Source organism: Piliocolobus tephrosceles, chromosome 8, assembly GCF_002776525.5.
Source record: "Piliocolobus tephrosceles isolate RC106 chromosome 8, ASM277652v3, whole genome shotgun sequence".
Lineage (NCBI taxonomy): Eukaryota > Metazoa > Chordata > Mammalia > Primates > Cercopithecidae > Piliocolobus > Piliocolobus tephrosceles.
Window position 1 is genome coordinate 25,230,148 of NC_045441.1, and position 26,693 is coordinate 25,256,840.

At 40.7% G+C, this 26,693-nt stretch overlaps 1 protein-coding gene across 7 annotated transcripts in view; it reads right to left on the bottom strand.

Annotated features, from left to right (window-relative positions):
- Positions 1-26,693, bottom strand: part of AOAH (acyloxyacyl hydrolase) — a 220,240-nt gene that overhangs the window by 41,158 nt on the left and 152,389 nt on the right. For all 7 annotated transcript variants that reach the window (XM_026447149.1, XM_026447152.1, XM_026447156.1 and 4 more), the window contains exon 13: positions 16,125-16,207. In XM_026447149.1, coding sequence (XP_026302934.1) covers positions 16,125-16,207 — 83 coding nt within the window. The remainder of the gene's footprint in view (positions 1-16,124; positions 16,208-26,693) is intronic.

A 26,693-nucleotide genomic window follows, 5' to 3' on the forward strand; every position in this document is an offset into this window, starting at 1 on the left:
GTATTCAGTTAGGAAAAGAGGAAGTCAAATTGTCCCTGTTTGCAGATTTTTATATCTTTCTTTTGCCTGATTGCTCTGGCAAGGACTTACAGTACTATGCTGAATAGGAGTGGTGAGAGTGGGCATCCTTTTCTTGTTTCACTTCTCAAGGGGAATGCTGCCTAGGAATTATTAAAATGCACATAGCCATACAAATTAGGAGTAATCAATCCATTTCAGTGTGCATTTGCTCCTTTACCTACTCCGTCCATTTCTTGAGCACTGGCATGTGCCTGCCATAAAGCAGGGATTAACAGATGAGCTGGACACAGCCTCAATACCTTCCAAATAGTATCTATGAGGGTAGACACATAATTGAGCACTGGGAACATTCCTTTCTTCCTTTCTTCCTTTCTTTTCTTTTCTTTCTTTTCTTTCTTTCTTTCTTTCTTTCTTTCTTTCTTTCTTTCTTTCTTTTTTTGAGATGGAGTCTCACTCTATCCCCCAGGCTGGACTGCACTGGTGTGGTCTTGGCTCACTGCAACCTCCACCTCCCAGGTTCAAGGTATTCTCCTGCCTCAGCCTCCCATGTAGCTTGGATTACCAGCACCCACCACCATGCCCAGCTAATTTTTGTATTTTTAGTAGAGATGGGGTTTCATCATGTTTCCCAGGCTGGTCCCGAGCTCCTAACCTCAGCCTATCCACCTGCCTTGGCCTCCCAAAGTGTTGGGATTACAGCCATGACCCACTATGCCCAGACAACAATTTTAAGAGATTAGTGAAAATCCAACCCCAATGTTTGAAAAGAGGAAAAGCCAGTGTGATTTGAGGCCTATTATTTCTGCTCAGGGAAGGTGCCAGCTCTCATAACACTGAGACCTCAGTACAGGGGCTCCAGTCTTTCTGGAAGTGAGTGCTCCCTGTTGTCCTCCAGAGGACAGAAGAGAAGGAGCACAGCCCTCATGCACTGTGTGGATCTTGCAGTGGCACACGCATAGGCTGGGCCCTTCATTCAGTTCCAGTGCCGTGACTCTTAGCTTCTTATTTTCAGTGAGATAATAGACTGGGAGATGTTTAATTCTCATTCTTTGATTTTTCTCTTAATGAGAAATGAAAACTAATGAAAGTTCAAGCCATGAGTGGGGAAAAAAATAATTAAAGGACCAGGTCAGAGCAATACTTTTCTTTATTATCTAGGGTACAGATAATACCTGGGAATTTGAGGTGCTGAGCACCCACAGAGCTTGGGAAAAATGAAAACGAAAGCCTGTTGTGACATGCCACATGAGCATCCCCTCCTGTGCCCACACCCCTGGGTCCCTTTGCCACTCAGGACAAGGATGGGAGACCAATGGCAACTGGCCGTGGTAAATTTTTACAAAGCAATCACAAACAGCCACCTAAGGAGCGAGGACTTGTCTGTCCTTGTTTACCCAAGTGTCTATTTTTTTATAGTAGGTATCCATACTAGGAGCCTAGAATTCTCTTTGTTCTGAAGTTCTTGCGCCTTCCACTATTTCTATTTCCTTTCAAAACCTGTTTTTTGAGATTATGTGATTAGTTCATGTAATTCCCATGTCACACTTTCTTCTTACTTTCCTTTTTCTGTTCTGTTATCCTTTTGCCAGACTCATCAACATTTTGTGTCTCTCTCCTTCCCTGTCTCTATTGTCTTTCTTCCCTTGTACATAGACTTCTCCCCAGTTGCTTGCCGTGCTGCTATCATTAGAGAAAATGCTGACTGCAGCAAGAAAAGATAGATAGCTCCTAGCCTGTGGGATGTGGCAAAGTAAGGCAAACATTTCAAGAACTGGCTCTTTACCCTTAAGAATTCTATATTCTGATCCCTGCCATCATAGTTTGATGAAATGGAAGAGGTTTGACCTTGGAATAGGAGCATTTTATTTATTTGTCAAGATGGTCCAAATGGAGAGCCCACCTGTCTCCAGTGATGAGAAGAAAAGAGTCCATGCAGGCCTTCAAAGTCTGAATTCTGATTCATCGAGTTTCTTTTAAATAAGGTGCAGGGCATTGAAAGAAGAGAAACGTTTCACATAATCCCAGCATTGGTTATCCCTCCATAAATGCGTATTCAGAAACACCTTTACGGAGTTGCTTTCCAAAGATCCTCCCTTCCCATGATCTCTCTAGTAGTACTCTTTGGTTCCCTGGACTCCACAATTTGGTCCTGTAGCCAGAGCTACAGGGGCTTTAGTGTTCTGCTCTGCTGTGCTCTTCCTAAAAATTCACTCATGGTGACCCCAAGTGATGGGAGAACAGAATAAGAAAAAAGGCAGGTCAGACGCAGTAGCTCACGCCTGGAATCCCAGCACTTTGGGAGGCTGAGGCAGGTGGATCACGAAGTCAGGAGTTTGAGACCAGCCTGGCCAACATGGTGAACCTCCATCTCTACTAAAAATACAAAAATTAGCTGGGCGTGGTGGCAGGCGCCTGTAATCCCAGCTACTCAGGAGGCTGAGGCAGGAGAATCACTTGAAACCAGAAGGCAGAGGTTGCAGTGAGCCAAGATCATGCCACTGCACTCCAGCCTGAGCAACAAGAGTGAAACTCCATCCCCCCCTGCAAAAAAAAAAAGGCAACGGAGATTTGCCCCACCTTCCTGGGACCACAAGTATTCCAGTGGAGAGGCAGTCTCCCTCCAACCTCCTTGGAATTCTAGGCAACTGTATGTCCCCACTATTTCTGCTGTTACTGCCAGGAGACCACTTTCCCATGTCTAGAGTGAGAACTAGAAGGTTTCTTCTAGAAGTGACCTCTCTGTGCTGCTTCTGGGTTTTGGGCTGCCTTGAGTCCAGGTTGGAAGACGCCAGAGTATAGCATAATGCTAACCTAATTGCTCATTTGGCGATGGTCCTAATTCTGGTTTTCTTCTTCACTTGGCCTGCTATTTACTTTCTAGAGTGCTCCAGCTATTCTATACACTCTGTTCAGGTTTTATAGCTATTTTCAGCAGGAGAGACAGGGTGGGATATGTTTACTCCATTGTGCTTGAAACCAGAAACCAGAATCTGTTAAAAAGAGTATGAAAAGTTCTTGAAAAATACTGTATCATACTATGACCTAAAATGTATCTATTAACATTTTTGAACATGAATTAGAATTTTAAATATTGTAGATTTTGCTTTTATTTTTATGATTTAGAGGTATTTTCAGGAGAATGAGTTGTACAATCCATTAAAAAAATCCATCATGAGAAATTTAAATTCTTTCTCTTCTCTAAAAATATTTGTTTGCAATAAGGAGAAACACTGAGACTACTATATTGACCTTGAGCTCAAAATAGTAGACACTTAACAATTGTTTGTTGTGGCAGTTTCTGATAGTGTTTCTACTACTGTAAATGCCTTCAGATTCACAAGTGTGGCTCTGAATTTCAGCTAAATGATTCTCTAAAACATAGATTTTTATAAAGTATGTATAATAATAGGCTTTCCACAGTAGCTGTGATCTGGCTCCAGCCTCAAAGCCTGACACAGCCCCACAAATATCTTTCAGCCATGTCCAACTTCTCTCTCCCTCTTCCCCAAAGATGTTTACCCCTCAGAGCCTCCCAGCTCTGAGTCACCATCTCCCTGTCCTTTTTGAATTCCTACTTATTTCTTCAGGGCTCTCAGCTCAAATTTTAACTCATATGTAAAGTCTTCCCCTACTTCTACAGACAGAGTTAAGTGCTTCTTATGTCCAGAGGCCTCAACTTGCCCTTTCACCAGAAGCACAATGATTTCCTTTTTGTCTTTGTTTCCCATTTGGTGATGATCTCCTTGAAGGCAGGGTCTTTGTCTTTCTCATCTTTCTATTTCTAGCACCTATTGCAACATTGGAGAGAAAAGAGAGGAGGGGAGTGGTGGGGCAAAGTCAAGTGGAAAATGAGCAGAAGGAAAGTGAAAGAGAATACCAGAGGTAAAAGGCTCATCCCAGGATGCTTTGGAGCTGATAGAAATGACAGCTCACTCAAGCTATCAATACAAGCAGCAGATAACTTTCCCTGATGTCCTTTATCTCAAGCCCTAAACAAAAGACATCTGTTGAAAGGACATCCTGCTAGGACTTCAGGAGTCCTAGCCATTGCCAATGACGTTAAAAACGTGTAAGGCATTTGCTTCTGAATTTTTCCTCTGTAGTTGTGCTGTTTCAAGCAGTGCAGGATAAAAATCTTGACAAAACAGATGGATCAAAAGCACACACTCTTCACATTACAGTCACTGTCATGCATGCCCTGCTCCTATCTAGATGGTTTGCATGAAACAATAGGCTAGGAAGAGTTGCATGAGTAAGTCCTAAGAAATAGTTCCATTTGAATCAGAATGCCTCCATTATTTAATGAAACTTTAAATTGCAAGACCTGGAAAGTATTAAAAATGGGAATAATAAATGATAAATACATGAGTAATAAAATAGTGATTTGTTTCTCTCTATATGAGAGATGTCACATTGAATTTTTTCTCTTTTAAAAGTTTCTAGTGATTAAACACTATATCTTGGAGATGCATTTTGTCCTTAGGAGAAACAGCAGGTTTTGATGCTCTAGGCATTGAGTATATCTATAAGCATTTGCCTTTTTAGATGAAGCATCTCAAAAATTGGTACCAGGATCTGTCTCTGTTGCTGTCACCACACTGTGTCAAGGCTCTGCAAACAGAAATGTCCTCATTGTTTTGTTATAAATAACTTTTGTCATTATCCTCTCAAGGTTTTGGGTTGAAACCAAATACTCAACCCAGTAGTTGGGCTCACCAGATATTTACTGAGTGCCTGCTTGAGCTTGACAAAGGTGCCTTCTTTGCTTCTTTACAACACTCTTTTCTGTGGCTTTTAAAAAATTATTTCAAAAAGTTGCAAAAGTAGATCAAAAGATTTATACATGCCTTCACCCAGATTATCTAAATGTAAACATCTTTTTTTTTGAGACAGGGTCTCACTTTGTGGCTCAGGTTGGGGTGCAGTGGCACAAACATGGCTCACTGTAGCCTCTACCTCTGGGGCTCAAGTGATCCTCCCACCTTAGCCTCTTGAGTAGCTGGGACTACAGGTGTGTGCCACCACACCTGGCTGATTTTTTTTTTTTTTAATTTTTAGTAGAGAGGGGTCTCACTATGCCCAGGCTTGTCTTGAACTCCTGAGCTCATGCAGTCCTACTCACTTTGGCTTCCCAAAGTGTTGAGATTACAGGCATGAGCCACTGTGCCTGGCCAAATGTGAACATCTTCAATAATTATAGAACAATGAGGACAATCAAGAAATCCACACCGGTATAATATTATTGCCTAATCTATATACCTTATTTAAATTTCACTAACTGTCCCACTAACGACTGTGTTCTGGGCTAGGATCTAATTTAGGATCACATACTATATTCAGCTATCACATCTCCATAGTGTCCTTTTAATCTAAACTGATTGCTTAGTCTTTCTTTGTCTTTCATGACCTTGACACTTTTAAGTACTACTGGCCTTTTTTTTCTGGGAAAATGTTCCTCAATTTTTGTTTGTATTATGTTTCCTCATGATTAAACTCAGGTTATGCAATTTTTGGCAAGAATACAATAGCAGAAGCTCAGTTAGCTAGTTAAAGGTACAAAACCTATTTTGTTCCATAGTAGAGATCATGGCGGGGTGGGGACAGTGTTATAAAAATAAGTCCTTATATGTGTAACTGAATTCAGCTAAGCCTGGATTAACATTTACAGTTTGTCTCTTCATCCTTAACTTTTTGTTTGTTTGTTTGTTTGTTCATTTGTTTTTGCCTCTCTCTCTTTTCAAGAAGGCCTCTTTTGATAAAGAGGACTGGCAGAGTGCTGGGTTCTGTGGGTTCAGGTATTTAATTCTGACATTCATCGTACTCCAGGACAGGTGTTTGCTGTCTTGTCAGAATAGGTAGCTAGTCAGACATGAGTGGGGTAGGGGAGGCATCCTGCCCCCAGGAGTGTCAGGCGACCACTTCTCTAAAAGAATAATTGGTCACAGCCAGCACCAGGGAAAAGCCAGCTCCCGGTAGATAGAAAACACCTGAAACCGGTGATCAGCAGCTTCCCCATAAGAACTCAGGAGTCCGGTGAGTGGACTCAAGCATGCGCACTAAGAGGCAAAATGATAGCATTTAACTGGTATATGACCTTCCTCCAGGAACACTTGACTGCTAAGGGAAAAATGCCTCATGTGAGCATGTGTGTAACTTCAGTGAACATACTGCGCAGAGCCCCCTCTCAAGTGCTGGCAGACCACTCTGCACACGGAATGCCAGCATATGAAATCCCAAGTCAAAGGTCAAACTACGCACTTGAATGTCTCATGTTGTCTGCTTGGTCCTCTTCCAAGTGTACTTTACTTCCTTTTGTTCCTGCTCCAGAACTTTTTTTCCTTTTTTTCCCCCCAGACAGAGTCTTGCTCTGTTGCACAGGCTGGAGTGCAGTGGAGCGATCTTGGCTCACTGCAACTTCTGCCTCCCAGGTTCCAGCGATTCTCCTGCTAAGCCTCCCAAATAGCTGGGATTACAGGCAAGCGCTACCATGCCTGTCTAATTTTTTATATTTTTTTAGTACAGACGGGGCTTCACCCTGTTGGCCAGGGTGGTCTTGAACTCCTGATCTCAAGTGATCCGCCCACCTCGACCTCTCAAAGTGGTGGAATTACAGGCGTGAGCCACCGTGCCTGGCCACTGCTCTAAAACTTTTAAATAAACTTTCACTCCTGCTCTAAAACGTGCCTCGTTCTCTCTGTCTGCCTGATGCTCCCAATCAAATTCTTTCTTCTGAGGAGGCAAGAATTGAGGTTGCTGCAGACCCATATGGATTCCCTGCTGCTAACTGTCTGAGGCAGCAGAATAGCGATTTTAGAAGCCAGAACCCAAATAGTGGACAGTATGGCATAGTTGAGAGCATGGCCTTTAGTATGAGACAGACAGGGCTTAAGGTATACCCCTGACAAGCTAAAGGACCTTGGGCAAGTTACTTAACCTTTGTGAGCCTCAGTTTCCTCAACTGTAAAATGGAGTTGGTCTGTGAATTAAATGAAGATGGAGTGTATAAAGTACTTAACAGAGTGTCTAGCTTAGAGAAGATACCTAGTATTAACTAAAAATCTGTGAAAGTAATAACAGCAACCTCAAACAACTCTCCAGCTAAATTCACACATTCTGCTAATGGATGACTCCAGAGAATTGGGCCCTGAACAATGGTTCCTGGTAATACTGGTGGGTAAAACATATGATTAACTGTCTAGGGCCAGTGAGGACATCAACCTGTTCTTTCTGGCTTGTAGTAAGGTGTTTTTGAGCCCAGGGCAAGTTCCTTTGACAATTCTCTTGCCTATTGAGGAAGCAAATTTTTTCTGTCAAGTTCCTTTGACAATTCTCTTGCCTATTGAGGAAGCAAATTTTTTCTGTCAGGTTTCTTTAGGTCAGCAGCAGGATGGACTGCTCCCTCATGTCTACTCTTGTTAGGATATCTCCCAGAGGCAACATCTCTCCTTCTGCTGGACACTGTAGAGGAGGAAAAAAAATATCCTTTCCTTTACCCAGCTTAGGCTTTGCAGCTGGTGCCCCGTACATTAGAGTGGCCAAAGGCAGATTCCCAAGAGAAAAGAAATAGAAGTTTATTAATATGTGCATGGCACGTGTACACATGGGAGCACCCAGTGATGTGTAACACAAAGGGGCAGTTAGAACTTGGGTTTATAGATATCATCTTAGGCTAAAGGCAAGGGGATTCGGGCTTCTGAGTTGGGGAGGCAAGTTATGGGAAGGTAAGGAGGAAAAATATGGTAAATCGGGGTTGTTTAGTAAGGTTTGTTACGCAGATTTAAGTTTAAGGGTAAGGTGCCTTCCCCACTGATAACAGGTATTAAGAGTCCTTCTCTTCCTGGTACAGGGAGCAGGAGACACTTTTACAAATGTAAATTTCCTTTGTAAAATAACTGTCCTTGCATCTGCTGGTTCTCAGTGGCCTTTAGCTCAAAATAATCCTTATGTCAAATAGGCACATTTTGCAGGGAAATATTTTGGTGTCTCTCAACAGCCAGGGCCTGGTCAACTCTCTGGAGCTGTTCCTCACTCTTGCAAGCCTTTCTGACTCATTGGGCACCTAAGTCATCGTCCTACTTTCTCCTGTGGTTCATTCTCAGAGCAGTGCTGTATTGAGAAAACACAGTCCAACAGGCATCCAGAGGCAGGACCGAGGTGTGCTCAGAGCATATCTGCCATGCACACCCAGTTCCCTTCTCTTCTGGAGTTTCCCTTCACTCCGGTTCTGCCCCAGGGCCTCCCTCCTCAATCCCCTTCAGAAACTCTTTCTTCACCCCTTCTCCGCCCATGTTTCTCTTGTCCTCTCCCTTTCTCTTTCCCCTCTCCTTAGCCTTCCTGACCTGAATAGGAATTGCATACACTGGCCTGAATCGTGCCCCTTTTCTAGTTTCTCTAGGTCTGCCAGATTCTCTCCCATTTTGCAGATGGTTTAACCAAAGCCCAAAGAAGGGAACAAACAAGATGAGGTTTTTTTCAGAGTGTGGATTGGGAATGGGGGGCAGCCTACTAGGTTCCAGACCAAACATGGTCTGCATACGGGGGTGGGAGGAGGGGCAGGTGAGGCTGTAAACACAGGCACTTCCATGAAGTGTTAAAATTCTCAATTTTTTTTTTTAAATATCTAGACACTTCATGTGAGTCCTCTGCTCCCCGCCCTCCCTGTAAGTGGGTGCACAGAGAGAGGAGTTCCCTCACTGTGTGAATAGAAGACTGCTCCCAGGAAAGCATGCCATTATGCACTTTTGAATTTCTGAAAACAAAACAACCCAAACAGGTGTTTAGACAAAGCTTTTGCTAAGCTTGCTAAAACAAAACAAGGAAGGCTGCCAGTGAAAAAGACATTATATTCCAAGCGAGGAAAGTCTTGTTTGGAAACTGTAAAGAGTACCTATGTGTATCTCAGTGCCTTCTCTGCAGGCCATGGGCGGCCGCAGTGCAAATTCAGACCTGGGATTGGTTTGTGTTCAAAAGCAGATGAGTCTTGTTTACTTTAGAAGTATGTGCCTTACGGATTTTTATTTACTTAAAAAACAAAAAAAATGTATATATATATCTATCAGATTTATATATATATAAAACTACCAGATTTATATGTATATATATAAAACTACCAGATTTACACACACACACAGACACACACACACACACACACATATATATATTTTTAGATAGCGTTTCCCCTCTTGTTGCCCAGGCCGGAGTGCAATGGCACGATCTCAGCTCACTGCAACCTCCACCTCCCGGGTTTAAGTGATTCTCTTGCCTCAGCCTCCTGAGTAGCTGGCATTACAGGCTCCCGCCACCACGCCTGGCTACTTTTCTGTATTTTTAGTAGAGATGAGGTTTCACCATGCTGGCCAGGCTGGTCTCAAACTCCTGACCTCAAGTGATCCACCCACCTCAGCTTCCCAAAGTGCTGGGATTACAGGCATGAGCCACCGGGCCCAGCCCCTACTTAAAAACATATTTTATACCACTTTAATATTTGTTTTTCTTCTACTCTTGATTTTTTTTGTCTTTAATCAATTTTTTTGTTTTATTGTGGTAAGAACACTTAACATGAGAACTGTTCTCTTAATGGATTTTTAAGTGCACAATACAGTACTGTCATCTCTAGGCACAACGTTACACAACAGATCCCTAGGATTTATTCATCTTGCATAATTGACATTTTAAACCAGTTGAACATCAACTCCCCATTTCCCTCCCTTTCCCCCAGTCACTGGCAACCACCATTCTACTGTCTGCTTCTGTGAGTTTGACTACTTAGATGGCTCGTGTAAGTAGAATCGGGCAGTTTTCATCCTTCTGTGACTGGCTTATTTCACTTAGCGTAATGTCCTCAAGATCCATCCATGTTGCTGCATGTTCAGAGTGTCCTTTGTTTTAAAGGCTGAATAGTATTCCACTGTGTACGTAGAGACCACATTTTCTTGATCCGTTCATCTGTTGATGAACATTTAGGTTGTTTCCGCCTTTTGGCTATCGCGAAGAATGCCTCCATGAACACAGGAGTGCACATATCTCTTTGAGATCCTCAATTCTTTTGGATAAATACCCAGAAGTGAGACTACTGGATCATCTGGTAGTTTAATTTGTCATTTTGGAGGAACCTCCGTACCGTTTTCCATAGCAGCTATACCACTTTGTCTTTCCACCAACAGTGCACAAGGGTTCCAGTTTCTCCACATCCTAAGTTTGTTGTCTTCTGCCTTTTTGATAGTGAGCGTTCTAACTGGTGTGAGGTAATATCTTGTAGTGGTTCTTACATTTTATTTTAAATTAAACATAATCTTGCCAATTGTGTTTTTTGCCCACCATTAAGGTTTTTCAGTTGGCAAGCTGGATTCAGTTGAATTACAAATTGTGCTTTAGCTCTTCTCAAAGGTTTAATGGGACTCCTGAATTATTTAGGTTTAAAAAAAAAATGTGTGTTAGATGTACAAGTCCCTGCTATGCGAAACAGAGGCTGAGCTAATATTGGCCTCGTGTAGCTCCTGTTCCCCATGCGACTGGACATCAGTCTTAAAGCAAATTACTGAACCATACACCAAGGAAAGTGCAACAACGGAGGCGTGAACAAAGGGCTGGCCTGCTGAGCCAGGTGGAGTGGCTGACCCATTCTGCTGGGCGTGGGGGCACAAGATCACACAGGACAGGGAGGGATGAATAAAGTCTAGTATTTACTGAGTCCTCACTGAGAATGAGGCCCCCAGGATTAATGCCCAGGTCTCGATGAGTAAAATATACAGCACAGGGGTAGGAGGCAGTTCAGGGTCCACTTTTGCACCCGTGGCCTCCTCAGCTGGGTGCTGCCAGAGTCATTTGCTGTTGGTGTATCCCCCAAAGGGAGGGCATTTTTTGCTGAAGAGAGGCTGAAACCCCTCATCTGCTTCTCCTCTACCTTAAGCCTTCACCCCCAGCATGTCCCAGAGTTCCCAGCTCAATCAGCCAAGGCTGCTTTCCAGCCCCTTCCAATCCTTAGCCCACCATCCTCAGGGCTTCTTTAGCTGCCTGGCCTTCAGTACTGTCTCATCTCCCCGTTAATTCCTGCCCTTACACCCTGGCTCCTCCCCAAGTGGAGTCCTGAGCCCACTCCCCAGGCCGCAGCCATCTCCTGCCTCTCAGGAGTCCGTCTGCTGCTGCTCACTTCTGTCAATCTTAGTTTCCATCACTTCCCACTCCTGTCCCTAGCCCAGCTTTTTCCTTGCAGAGGGAACCCCTTCTTTCTGCCTGATACTCGAGGCCAATCCAGCTGCCCCCAGCTACCCTCCCGCCTGCTGCTCTCTCTTAGGATCTGGGTATCCAATACTAGAGCCCTTCTGCTGCCCTCTAACTCTAGGAGCCACAGGCCTTCTTACTATTAACATATAGCTTTTGAATTTATTTTTATTTTTTTCAAATCAGCTTCTTTCTCTTAAAAATTTTTTGAAGTTGATTAATGGGTGCAAATATACCGATAGATAGAAGAAATATGACCTGGTGTTCCATAGACCAGTAGGGCAACTGTAGTTAACATTACTCTATTGTACATTTCAAAATAGCTATAAGAGAATAATCAGAATGTTCCTAGCACACAGAAAAGATAAATATTTAGGGTGAGGGATATCCCAGTTACCCTGATTTGATTATATGAATGTATCAAGTGATCACATGTACCCTGAAGGTCTGTACATCTATTATGCAGCAATAAAAAAAATAAAATTACTGCTAACAATGACAAAAAATCTTTTGACATTGAAAAAATGATTGGGCCAGGCACAGTGGCTCATGCCTATAATCCCAGCTTTTAGGGAGGCTGAGTCAAGAGGATTGCTTGAGCCCAAGAGTTTGAGACCAGCTTTGACAACATAGTGAGGTCCCTGTTTCTACCCCAAAAAATAAATAAATAAAAATAAATAAATAAAGAATAAAAATAGTCAGGTGTGGTGGTAAATGCCTGCAGTTCCAGGACTTGGGAAGCTAAGGTGGGAGGATCACTTGAACCCAGGTCCGCTACCGTGCTCCAGCCTGAGTGACAGAGTGAGACCCTGTCTCAAAAAGAAAAAAAAAAAAAAAAAAAAAAGAAAGAAAGAAAGAAAAGAAGGAAAGAAAAGAAAGAAAAAGCAAATGCTTTTCAAAACCACTGAGTAAGTAATAATACAGGTGGTAGGTGGAAGTAGCAACACTGTTTCAGTGGTACCCTAAGGCTGGACATTTATGAAGCCCTGTGTTTCTCATTCAGCCTTCAGCAGCCCCCTGAAGCGCAGGTATGTACCATTCCCATCCCTGTGTGCAAGGTAAGCCGTGTCTGGTCAGTCAGGCACCGGGTTTTGTGATGAATTCCACAATGTCACATGGCATAATTTTAAAAACTGGCTTTAATTGGGGAAAAGCTGGGTTTGCAAAAGATGAGAAGGCAGCATCTCCAGCACTGCCTCATCCCACTGAGTTTGGTGCAGCCTCTCCCCAGGAGAATGGGGAAGATGGCCCACTCAGGCTGGTTTGTTGTTTGGGTAACGGTGAATGAGATCCAGGGTCACCTTTGGCAACTGTGCTCACTGAACCGTGATCCTCATTTTACAGATGCAGAAACAGGCAAGAGACATTCAGTGATCGGCCCAAGCCACACACCAATTCCCGGACCCAAATTCAAAACCAGTCTACTTTAGACTTCAAGGAAAAGAGACAATTATATGAGGCAATCAGGAGAGGAAAGGCTCTGCTCTCTGTTTTTGGGGCCCTATTTTCCATCTCAGAGAAGGACCGGAGGAGCCAGCCAGCTCTGCAGTTCTTCTGTCCTTCCCTCTTCCACGTGCAGGCTGCCTCCCACTTTGGGCCATTTTGGTGTCTAGGAAGTTCTGAGAGCCACTGCAAGCCCCTCCTCTGTTGATTGTAAAAAAGACTTGGCAGGACCCTTGCCATTCCTAACCCCTGCAGCAGAGAATCATTCCTTGGATTAAAGATGACTTCCCCATTCTCCATTTTAAAATGCGTTATAGGGTCAGGCACAGTGGTTCACGCCTGTAATCCCAGCGCTTTGGGAGGCAAAGACTGGTGGATTACCTGAGGTGAGGAGTTTGAGACCAGCCTGGCGAACATGGTGAAACCCCGTCTCTAATAAAAATACAAAAAATAGCTGGGCGTAATGGCCCGTGCCTGTAATCCCCGCTACTTGGGAGGCTGAGGTAGGGGGATAGCTTGAACCCCAGAAGTGGAGGTTGTAGTGAGCTGAGATTGCACCACTGCACTCCAGCCTGGGTGACAGAGCGAGACTCTGTCTCAAAAAAATAAAAAAAGTGTTATAATCGCTGACCGGGGTTCATAATAGAGTTATGTATAGATGTTTTTGAGATCTCTTACATAAGGATCAGGATGAAAATAGGAACTGTTTCTTTAATTCTTACTACCGAATTTTTTAGAAACACTTTAGTATTCTATTCGGCTCTTCCCTTTTTTCCCTTTCTCTCTTGCTGGTTCTGAAAAATCAGTGTAACCCCATAAATATGCAGAATGTGAAAAGCTGACTTTTCCTATATCTAATAAAAACCTTGGAGAATAATTGAAGTAATTTGGCGTGGGTAGTCAGGTTACATACTGCATGATATCAAAAGAAAGTCCATAGCAAGGAAATACAAGAGAAAATAGGAAGAGGGGCTGGAGAATAAAACCAGAACATTAAATAATGAGTAACTGAGAAACTACAAAAAATCTTTTTAGAATTACAGTCTTAGAAAAATAGTTGAGGATAGTCAAAGAATACTAGGCAAAGTATACATTTTATGCATTTCTAAGGACTGCAAATTCAAAGAAAAGGAAGAAAATATCCCTCTTCCCCGGAAAATATTCATTAGACAAAAGTCTGACAAAAGCCACAGCCTTCGAGCACATTTTGACATGATTAGGTTCTCCTCCTGTCCCCCCTTTTGTCTTTGCTATCTGAATTTTAAAGGAATGTTGTCAAGACAGCAGATCACAAAAGGACAGCCATTTACTATCAATTGTCCTAGGTATACTTTTTGGATTATCTTACTCTGGTCTTTATGATTTTATGAAAGATCACTGCATTTATTGTGGGTAGAAAGGTGATATTGACTTTGTACACCTGGGTGTTGTGAAGGAGAAATACTGAATTAGAGTCACAAATAACAAAGAGCAGCTTGCAGCCTGCATTTCTGGCAGAATCCTATTGCTCAGTGTCCTGCTCTAACCTCATACCTCTGGCTATGGAACCTTGGACAAGCCCTGTGCTACTCCTTAGACTCAGTTTCTGTCAAAATTTTTTAAAGGTTGTTTCTATATAAAAATCAAATCATCAGGAAACAGAAGAGCAGAAATAAACAAAAGCAATCACCCATAATTTATCAAACACAATGATTTTCTATATTTTCTACCAATCTTTCCTAAGTCTACCTTTTTTCCCTTTTAAAAATATGGTGGAAACTGAATTGTATGATTCAATTTTATATCCTGATTTTTCTTTTGGCAGTGTTTTGTCTTTCTAAATAAAAATATATTTGACCTTTAGCCATCATTTTCTAGGGCTGCATAATATTCCTCACAGATGAGTTTTTTGTGTTTTGTTTTTTATAATCTTCATTGACAGAGGGTATTTGACAGTGTTGGGGGCTGTTTGAGTATCTCACTAAAGGAAAAAGAAAGTGCAGCCACAGACCTAATGTTCACTTTGTATCTGTGATGAGTCACATGGCCAGATTTGACTGTAACTGTCATTAACTATTGGTTGTGTTCACTTGTAGAGGGATGAGGCCGATCTCTTTCTGCAGATCATCTGGGATCATAGCCCATTGACTGTATTATCTTTGTTGGTATCTGAGTAGAGTGAGACAACGTGGGTAGAAGTGTCTCCTCTATAACTTACTCTCTTTGTGGCTGGGGAAGAGGTTCTTGGCTTCTCTATGCCTCCATTTCCCCAATTGCGACAGTGTGAATATTATTTTAATGCCCAACTCTGAGAAGTATATCTTAACACATTTGGTATTGAGTTGAATGCTGCAATCAATGGGTACATTGTAATTTTTCCTTCCTTTTCCCTCCCTCAACACTGCTTAGAGCTATTACAATCAATAGCATCTTAGTACTGAGGAAATGTAATAATACTTGCCTTACAGTGTCTGTTGTTGAAAGGATTAACAGAAATAAACATAAAGTGTTCTTAGCACTTGGTAAGAGTTCAGTTTATGGCAGTAATTATTTTATTACTAAAAAAATCTATATTGTTCTTAGAAGAGGAGAGCATTTATTCTGTATAGAATATTTGTTATAAGAAATACATTATTTGTAGGTCACATATTTAGTTTAAACGCTTGCTGCTTGGAAAATTCCTCAACATCTTTTGTTAATTAGAGATAGCACAGGGATGGCAAATAGGTTTAACTTCATGTGCCAAGCCTAATTTGTTGATGATGATTGTCAGACGTGCTGTGTTTCAAGAACTGCTGAGGCAGAATCAGAGTGTAGCAGACAAGAGTGCCAAGGCTGATTAGCAATATCTTTCCCAGGCTTAGGAAGACAGAATGGCAACACATACACTGTTTACCATCTCTGCATTACAGTGTTACAAAACATTACTTGGCAATTCATTAGGCGTTAGCCAGGCCATGGCTTATCAATCAGAAGTTTCATCAGAATCTTGTGGCAATAGACCACCTCCAGGTCCAAGGTGGAAGGCTGAAACCCACACAGGTGAAACTGAAAACTCCAACTCCAGCAGAAACGTGGGAGACCTTGCACCATATGAGAGGGCAGAGCTTTTGCAATGACCTTAGTTTTGCTCAGCTCTTGTTCTGCTACTGCTCATTTAGGTCTTGCCTCCTGAGCCTCAAACATCCTGTGCCTTGGCCTTGCTAGAACTTTGCTGTTGGACGAATGATCTGCTCTCTTAGTCAATCCCTTGACTGCAGGTTGTTTTTGTTCTCCTTTACTGTGGGTAAATGGCTCTAAGCACAGGGCCCTTCTTTCAGAGAGGGCAATGGTGTTGGAAGGGAGACTGTTAATTTTATTCTGTGATCCTTGTTATCTGAATCTCAGCTTTTGAGGTACTTATGAAATAAAATCAATCACTAGAGGGACACTGATGAAGGCTTAAATGGAAAGTTACATACCATTTCTTGAAATATTCTGGTAGTCCCTGTGATTACAGTGGTTTCTTTTCCATAAGCGAAGGTAAATAGATTTTTCTTTAATCCTGAAACAAATATATATGTATATATTTAAGGTCAGGATAGTCACATAAAGAAGTTTAAAAAAACCATGTTTTCATCATGCTTTTTAAAAAATACAGTTAAAATGAACTCAAAAAATCAAATCTCTGCTGACAAGTTTTCTCTGAACTGTGAAAGTAATATTGGCAGTTGCTATGAGAAGCAGTTCTATGAAATTGAGTTGTATGGGTGTCGTAAGAATACTGTTGAAGACATAAAACTTTTTCTTCTGTACAAAGACCTCTAGAGTCATCCCTTTCAAATACTTTTTTACCAAGAGCTGCTGTACATTTCTTGAGCAATTGCTCATCTTTACCAACTCTGTTATTTTGAACCTGACCATGTTTCCTTTCTCTTCTCTTTTTTTTTTTGGTTGCTATGAAGCTGTGGTTGACACTTACTGTCTTTCAGCTTTATTCTCCCTTCATGCACTATAATAGAATTTTTAGCAAGACCCATGTCTGTCCAGAATGAGAATTGCATTTTCCAGCTTCTCTTGCAGCTAGGAGTGCACGTCACTAAGTTCTGGGTGAGATGAGATGGGGTTAGAACTATCCAGTGGCCATTTCTGGTAATGTTTCTTAGGAAGCCATGGATGGTGATTCTCGTTCCTTCTTTGTACCCTTTCTCCAGTCTCTTGCCCAAAATAGGAATGCTGCCATCTTAAACTATGGGAATAAGGTCCACATTGAGAAGGCAGAGGGGTGAGCTGGAAGGAGTTCCTGAGAACTGGGTGGAGTTGAGCTCCCATATCAATTCCAGACCACACATTTTCTAAACCTTTCTGTGTGAGAGAAATAAAGTCATATATGTTGAATCTCTGCTCCTTGAATCTAATACTAATAAACAAAGAGCTTACAGACAAATTTGACACCAGTATCAAGCTATAATTATACATATTCTAAGTCATTTTCTTGGCTCTCTTTTGTCTCATCTTTGATTTTTCATTTTCTTTTGCTTAATTGAGATGTAAGTAGTTTAATTAATGCAACAAAATTTGGTTTAAATGTAATTAAATGTTATGTTCTCTAAACTTTCATAGGCTTCCTAAAATCTTTAAAACAAGACCAGATGTAAACTAAAAAATAATAACTTAGCTCAAAATATGTGAGTAATCTTCAAATGTATTTTATCTTCTTTTCATTATAATAAGTTCGCATCTCACAACCTTACATACAATCACCAATTATTAAGTGTTATATGAAATCTTACTAATTGTATTACAGTGCTTGGCAACTGTCTCAGTGCTTCAGAAAGGTAAGCATATATTGTGTTTGGGCATTCAAGATGCATAGAAAATAGTGTCCTTTTTTTGAAGTCTGAGAAAACTAATGATAATGTTTTTTAATAGAAGGCCATGATGCCTGAGCAATATTTTAAGTGTGAGATTTTTGCTTCATAGTATAACTTTGAGGTGAATAATGTACTTATTTTTTAAAATCAAAGCTACCCATGCACATAGCTTAAAAAGTAATTTACTTAATAGATGTTTATTGAGCACCTGCTATATTCCAAGTTTTGTTCTAGGCACTGAGTTATACTGGAAAATTAAAATACATGATCTCTGCTTCTGTGTTGTTGATATTTCAACAGGAAAAGACAAATAAAAGAACTAAACATTATAAAAAAGCAAATGATAGAGTATGTAGAAAGTTATAAATTCTCCAAAAAAAGGAAATGAGAATTAGAGTGGCCAAAGGAAGTCTAATTGAGAAGCTAAAATCAACAAAGACTTGAGATGGTGAGTCTCATAGAACCAAATAACTTACCTATGTGTGTATATAAGACTTGTGATGATAAATAGCAACCCCACACCTCCCTCCACTCTCCATTTCTCCATTTCCACAGGCAACTAATTCCAGCCTTAATTGGCTGGGTCTTTTGATATTTTTCTCCTCATCTCTAAGTAACATACTTTTAAGACTACTTCTTGATTGTTAGTCTTTAACATTATCTGTTCACTTTCTACTCTAGAAGAGGATTTAGCTATTGACAACTAATCAATGATGGCTTTCTATTTTCTTTCTAACTTTTTTATTTCTTTAGAGTTAATAACTGCCTTTTGTTTCTTTCCTTAATTTTCTAAGTATTTATCATTGTATTAGCCTATTCTAATATTGCTATAAAGGAATACCTGAGACTGGGTAATTTATAAGAAAAGAGGCTTAATTGGCTTATGGTTCTGCAGGGTAGAAAGGAAGCATAGCAGCATCTGTTTCTGGGGAGGTCTCAGGAAGCTTCTAATCATGGCAGAAGGTCAAAAGGGAACAGGCATGTCACATGGAAAAAGCAGGAGTAGGAGAGCAAGCAAATGTGCTACACACATTTAAATGATAAGATTTCATGAGAACTCACTCACTATCTTGAGGACAGTACCAACAGGGATGGTGCTAAACCATGCATGAGAAATCCGCCTCCATGTTTCAATCACCTCAAATTTTCCATAAGCCTAAAACTGCTTTAAAAAAAAACCCTATTTTTTAAAAAAGGCCCTACATAGCTGAACTGAACTCAGCCTTCCCAGCTGTCCCTTCCCAGGCACATCATGTGAGTGAAGCCATCTTAGATCCTCCAGCCCAGCCCAGCCATTAGGTGATGTCATCGAGTAACCATAATGTCATATAGACAGGAATAATTGGCCAGCCAAGCTCTGCCTGAATTCCTGAACCCCCCAAATTGTGAGATATAATAAAATGACTATTGTTTTAAGCCATGAAAGTTTGGGGCAGTTTGTTACACAACAATAATATAAATCTGTATTAGGTATTAGTCAGGGTTCTCCAGAGGGACAGAACTAATGGAATATATATATATTAAGTATTAACTCACACTCTCACAAGTCCCATAATAGGCTGTAGGCAGGCTGAGGAGCAAGGAGAACCAGTTCAAGTTCCAAAACTGAAGAACCTGGAGTCTGATGTTCCAGGGCAGGAAGCATCCAGCACGGGAGAAAGATGTAGGCTGGGAGGCCTGGCCAGTCTCTCTTTGCACAATTTTTCTGCCTGCTTCTATTCTAGCCACGCTAGCAGCTGATTAGATTGTGCTCACCTAGATTAAGGTTGGGTCTGCCTTTCCCAGGCCACTGACTCAAATGTTAATCTCCTTTGGCAACACCCTCACAGACACACCCAGGATCAATACTTTGTATACTTCAATCCAATCAAGTTGACACTCAGTATTAACCATCACAGTTACGATTTTTTCCCCTCACAAGTCTGAAGGAATTGACTGATTTTGGCTTTTAGCCTCCCCAGCGTTGTTAAGTATGAGGCAATTCTGTGTCTTTATCTTTTGAAAGCCTATGGTAGCATTTCATTCCAAGTGTTCTGAAATGTTAAGATGGCAGGCTTGGTGTGTGTCTGATTTTACTCACAGTGTTAGACCTTTGATAAATCCTTTCAACTTGGAAATTCATGATGTTCAGTTTTGAGAGATGTCCTTAAATGATTTCATTGATATTTCTTCCTTTTTCTTTTTTCCTACAACTATTGGGTCATCTGAACTGGTCTTGTAATTTTCCCTGTTTCTCTGTCCTATTTTCATGTCATGGTCCTTTTTCTCCATTTTCTGGATAATATCCTCAACTTTATTTTTTAATCTTTCTATGAATGTCATCTGCTATTACCAGAATAATTTACAAATGGCTTTATTGGTTCTCTGGATATCGTTTTAATTTTAATGTTCTTGTTTTATGAATGTAACATCTTCTTTTATCCTTTTTTAAAGCACTTATCTGCTATAGGATTCTTTTACTTTTTTGAAGATATTAATTTCAGTTATTTAAATATGTAAGCTATTAAACTTTCTAAAAAGTTTTATCTCCCTTAGTACATAGTCTCTGTTTCTCTAAGTTGCTTTTTTCCCCTTTGTTTTTGCATTGTTTTTCATGTTTGAGGTTTCCTTCAGATGTGTGATGATCCTGGGTTATAGGCTTATTTTTAAATATTGAAACTGGTTGCCAGCTAAAAAACTGACTGATTTTGATTGGAAACTGGGCCCCTGGCTGCACTTGTTGACTACAGCCCTCACTGCAAGATGAACTGTCTGGGCCTTTTTTGGAAAACCCTGCTGTCAGCATCTGTGGGACTCTCCTCTTGGGATGTTCACATTCGACAGGGAAGGGTCTTCTAGTCTGCAGCCAGGAGAGTACAGATTGGGTTGGCAGCACTCTGGGGCATGTGGGGAAGGGTTCTCAACATTTAGCATTCATGAGTTTTCGTAGGACACTCCTCTCCTCATTTATGTTTGGTGTCTTCCAGTCCAGAGGCCCTTGACTTTAGCGTTTCCAGAGAACAAAGCTCTAGTTTTACTCCAGAGTAAGGAAGGGGCAGTTGACCACCTGTGGAGAGTTGGAAAGGGTCTGAGGAGCTAACTGCTCTTCAGCAATCTTCCAACCAATACTTTTGGTTTAGCCTCACCTGCATTACTAGAACTCCCACATGTAACCAATCTCCAAGTCTTCTGGGGCTTCTGCAGTGTGAACTGGGTTGCTTCTTGGCATTCCCTCCCACCAGCTTAGGATGTAGCTCTCCTGAATCTACTAAGTCAGTTACCACTCATCCCTCCTATTTCTAGCTTCCAACGTTTTGTGGCTGTTGGCTCTTCTTGTTCTCTTTGTCCTCATGGACAAATTCATTTACTGTTAGAGTAGGGCTTTTCAAGGGAGGGATGTAAATGCTTGTGTTCAATCTGCTATCTTACTCAAAAGCCTACTCAAAAGCCTGAAATGGATACCTTATACAGTGCATTGTTTATGCCCTCTGCCTTGAATATTTTATTATATTTTGGAAAAACAGATGGGAAATGGGCACTGGATCTGAGTTTGACACTAAAATAATTTTATGGTCAATAAAGAGGAGTCATTTTTCTTTGGGAAAGTAATCCTTACCTATTTAGTCACAAATGTATTTTTGATCACTCTTAGAATGGAATTTATGTACCAAAATATTGTTTTGCTCATGTCCTGCTCATGAAGAGTAAATAGTGTGGGTATTAATATTATGGATACAGTTAGTTGCACCTTTCATTATAAGAATATAGAAATCTTTACCAATAAGAGATCATTTTATTAATATTTCTGACTAGAAATAGTATCTAGAATTTTGGGATGAAAGTCTTGTACCAAGCACTAGAAAGTATTTCACATAGTAAAAGATACCGCTTTCTTTCATCCCCATCCCAAATCTATAATCTCTCTTATACATTTTAGGAATTGCACTTCTCAAGGAGTGTTCAGAAATCCTGAGTATAGAGTGGGATCAATATAATATTTTGATATGTCTGCAAATTGAGAAGATAGCTTTATAGAAAATTATATATATGCAGGGTCTTGAGCTTGTAGTCATAGGACAAGCTGAGGCTACTAGAATGCTATGCAGAAAGAGGTTAAACTATCATGATCATTCTGGTCTTAAATCCTCCTCCTCTTCCTCTCCTTTCTCCACAAAAATCCAGTGTCCCAGTGTGATCTTTTATTTTTCTCTTTCTGTTCTGTTGCGTATATCAAAATACAGTCCAATGTGCTAGGAGGAGGTGACTGCTTTCGGGCTTGTAAGTTCAGGGATGCACAAGAGGGGTACTTAAAATTTCTTTTCTCTACACTTTGCCCAATGCCTACGGAACTGAATCCTTAACTCTGGGCACAGGTGTGGACCATGTTAACTTTCCAGTTTCACCAGCTCCTTCTACTGGAGGGCCTGGCAGTACAGGCATTTCATGTGAAAACACACTGGTTGGGTTTTGATTTCCAGCACCATAATTCAAAATGAGTAAAACTCAAACAGAATGGCTGTTACTCTTCCCAACATTGGCTCAGGGAACACAAAAAAATCACTTTCTCTGAGAGCTTCCTAATGCCTCCCCCAAAGCATTTCAGTAGAACAAAACAGAGTAATATCAAGAATGGGCCTCAAGAGTAATGTAGACAAATTAAAGAGGTTGATTTAAAATGGAATAAATGATTGCCTCCTATGTTGATTCAAGGCAGAACCTTGAATCTGCCTGGAAAGAGGCAAAAATGGAGTTCTTCCAAAGCCTTTGTAGCCTGCCAGAGATCTCTGAGGTAAACCAGATGTGATACGATTCGAGCAAGACTGATGTAGCATATTCTGATGAAATTTCTTAGTCAATGTTTTTTGTTTGTTTGTTTTGAGACAGATTCTCATTCTGTCACCCAGGCTGGAGTGCAGTGGTGCAATCTCGATTCACTGCAACCTTTGCCTCCTGGGTTCAAGCAATTCTCCTGTCCCAGCCTCCTGAGTATCTGGGATTACAGGCGTGCACCACCATGCCAGGCTAATTTTTGTATTTTTAGTAGAGACAGGGTTTCACCATGTTGGCCAGAGTGGTTTCGAACTCCTGACCTCAGGTGATCCTCCTGTTAGGCAATTTCTGACTCTGTCCAGAGGCACAACTTGCTTGGGTATAAATTATGAGGCTCCGTTAAGTTGAATCTTAGGGAATAAGTCACAAAAAACAGGCTCCAGCAGTAGGGTTGGTGAGAAATACCTGGGGACATTTGATGTAAAGGATTAGGACGGGGAGTAAATTAGGATAAAATTAGGTAACTTAGAGACTAGACAGGCTTTAAGACTTTATCCAGGGACCTTTTCTGCTAGGAAAATTTAAGAAAAGGGTGGATAACTTTCTTTCTAATGCGGATGGAGGTCAGGCCAGCATGGGGCCAGGGAGATAGATTGAAGACCTTTTAAGATTCCTTTCAGTCTTTTGATATTAGCCACATCCCAGAGTTCTGTGTAACCCCTAACTCACTGCATCATAGAACAACTAAGATACAGCCTCAGAGAGTGATAAACATACAGAGTATGTTTCACCGTGGACTCAGAGAACCGGCAATAGGCTAATTATGCAGAGGTGAGGATGGCTACAGAGGAGGTCCTAGGAGTTCACTCACATACAAAAAGATTAGCAGGATAGCATGATAAATTTTGAATTTGGACCAGAAAAATAATACAGGGAAATAGACTTCATAGACATTGTGTTCAATAATTCATGAGCTACTAGACGCAGACAAGGCTTCCTACCTGTTAGCTTAACCTCTTACTAAGATTTCCTCCCCTCCTGTTCTCTGAGCTTGAAGCAGTTGTAGCTTTCTCCATCCTAGCCTTTCCCAGCCCCAGATGTGATTCTAGGCCACTGTATTAGGGTAAACATTAAACTGTGATAAAATGGAGGCATTTAAGGCTGTGGATGCTTATACACCTGAAAAGGTTAGTTGTGACAAAGCAGATGGTTTTAATGACCTAAATGGCATTTCTCAAAGGATATTCTGTGAAACACCAGTTTCTTTGAATTTTTCTCATAAAACACACATACGAATTCTACACAGTTCTGTAGTCAAAAAAGTTTAGGAAATGTTTTATATATTTTTGAATGTTTTATACTTTTTTGAGGATATACAATGCTTTGTGGCATAGTGAAGGCTATAATAAGACTTATACCAAATAAACTTGTTTCCCTTTATTTAAATTAACATTTCCAAAACTTGTTTGACTTAACACGTCTTTTAAGAAATGTGTGTTAGTACCCTTTAACATCTTGTGGAACTCGTATTTCATAGAAGAGTTTATGAAGAATATTGATGAATTATCGCTGTGATCTGTATTTAAGCATTGAGGTGGCCTAAAAGTCTCAAGTTCAGTTGGTTACAACGATTCTACTAGAGAAATCTGTAGAGTGTTCATTTACTTTGATTAATCTGGGTTGTAAAATTACATCATTCTGGGCAAAAATTCACATCAAGGTTTGACTTATCATTAGCCAAATTCACTTCTTAGCAAATCTCCTTTTTGTTTCATTTTTTCCACTTGGCTACTGAATTGATGTTTCTTTTAAATTCATTTTCTCCTATTTTTTGATTACATATGGTTAATATTTTAATGTTAATTGTGTGATTTAATATTTTAATTGATTTTGCTAATCTCTTGCAGAATACTTATTATAGGACACACTTAGAATTCCAAAGGTTTAAGTGACACTGATTTATTTTTATATATCACATCATGCAGTTCCTAATTCAGCTATACTCCTTTGCCTTTGTCCTTACTATTTCTCCCAAAAGGCTAATCCCAACAAATCTTATTTGATTTAGACAATCTGAGAAAATGCACGTGAAGGAGGTTTGCAGATTGTAAAGCACTCTACAAGGGCAAACTGATATCCTTATGAGTTGGTTTAGCAATTCGTTTATTGAGCGCCTGCCATGTGTCATGTACTGTGCTAGGTAAGAGGGCTACAGAATGAAGTCACTGGATTCCCACACTCAGGATGCTCAGAGTCTGGGCATGGGAAGGTGGAGCGTGAGACAATTAGTAAACAGGTATTATAAATGAGGTGACATTGGTATTGTAGGACATGATAGGATCTCAGAAAATAATCATCCAGTTATATGGGGGTCAGTATGAAGGGGCTGTCTGGAGGGGTATAAAAAAGAGATGTAGCTGAAGACAGAGGGGCTGGGGGATGATCCCTGAGGAGTAGGTGCTGCAGCATGGGCAGAGGGCAACATGCTGTCTAGGACAGAGACAGAGGATAGGACAGAGAGAACGGGTGATGCCTATGAAAAGATGCTCAAACTCACTAGTAATCAGGAGGTTACAAGTGAGAACAACAATACAATGATGTTACAGTGGAAAAAATTAAGAAGACGAACAATATCCACTGTTGGCCAGGGTGTAGGAAAACAAATATTCTCATATACTAATTGTGGGAATATAAATTGGTATAGCCCTTTTGTAGACCTTATTAAAATTAAAAATGTAAACATTTGGATCCAATAATTTTTTTCTTAAGAAATCCTCACACATATTCCAAAGAGTCAGTACAAAATGCTCATTGCAGCATTATGAAGAATAATGAGACTCTGGATATAAGTTGGATGTCCACCTGTAGGAGAAAAAACAACTATACTATGAAACACTATGCAGTATTGGATAAGAAGGAAAAGAGCTCCAAGAAGTATTGTTAAAGTGGAGCACTGATTTACAGTATGTTATGTACAACATGATAGCCTTTATGGAAAAATCCCAACAAAGTGTTCATTTCTTCACATACAAATGAAAATACACAGAAAGGGCCTGGACGGAATCACACTAAACTGATCACAGGGCTTTCTTCTAAGAAAGGGAGTAAAACTGGGGACAAAAAGTGGGGACTTCAGTGTTTACTTTATACACATTAATATTTTTTGTAAAATGAAAATATATTCATGTGTTGAGTAATTAAAAATGAAAATTTAAAAATAAATAGGGAAAAGGGGAAATCATTGCAGGTGAAGGGATTTGTCAATATATGTCAGGGAGAGTCCCTCCACCAGGATCCACCGTGTCTACAGATGGTCCTTCTTGCCCAAGGATGGTGCCTCCTTGTGCCTGGGTCCCATCCCTTCTTGCCTTCCCTAGACCTCATTCTTTCCTTCATTCCCTTTCTCTGCCCTTTGGATCATCCTATCAATACAAGTATGCTGCAGGATTTTCCATTTTAACAAGTCTTCCGGATCTATTATTCCCTTGCTGCTATTGCCCCATTTCTCTGAAGCAACACCCATTAAAAGTTGTGCATGCTCACCCGTGCTGACGTCATCACTTCCTGAACCCATTCTCTCCAATCAGGCTTTCAGCTTCGCCCCACTGAAATGTTTCTGTTCCAGGTCTCTCCATGTCCCTGTCTTGCACACCCAGTGGTCATTCTCAGCTCTCATCTTCCTCTGCCTCCCCCAGCATTTGGCTGATGGTCTCTTCTCATTTGGACACACTTTCTTTCCTTGACCTCCAGGACTCTAAGCCCTTCCAGTTTTCTTTCTACTTTCAGGGTTGTTCTTTTTCAATCTTCTCTGCCCAGACCTCTAAATGTCAGCATCCCCTAGCCTCTCTGTCTTCAGCTATGCTTCCTTTTTATACTTACTCCTTAGAACAAAAGCTCTCAAACTTTTGCTCTCAGGACCACTTCACACTCTTAAAATTATTGAACACCTCAGAGAGCTTTTGCTTATGTGAGTTAAAGCTGTCAATGTTTATCACATTAGGTATTAAAACTGGGAAATTCAAATGTACATTTAATTATCAGTTCATTTTAGATTATGATAATAAACCCATTACATGTTAACATGTCACTTTTTTTTTTCTGAAAACAAATATGTTTTCCAAAACTCTCCAAGGAGGGCATTGTTTTACATTTTTGCAAATATCTTTAATGTCTGGCTTAATAGAAGACAGCTAGAGTCATGTGCTTCTGCATTCAGTCTGTTATGATGTTTTGGTGAGAGTATATTAAGAAAATCTAGTTTTGGCCGGGCTCAATGGCTCACACCTATAATCCCAGAGCTCTGGGAGGCCGAGGTGGGTGGATTGCCTGAGCTCAGGAGTTCGCGACCAGCCTGGGCAACATGGTGAAACCCTGTCTCTACTAAAATCCAAAAACTTAGCTGGGTGTGGTGGCGTGTGTCTGTAGTCC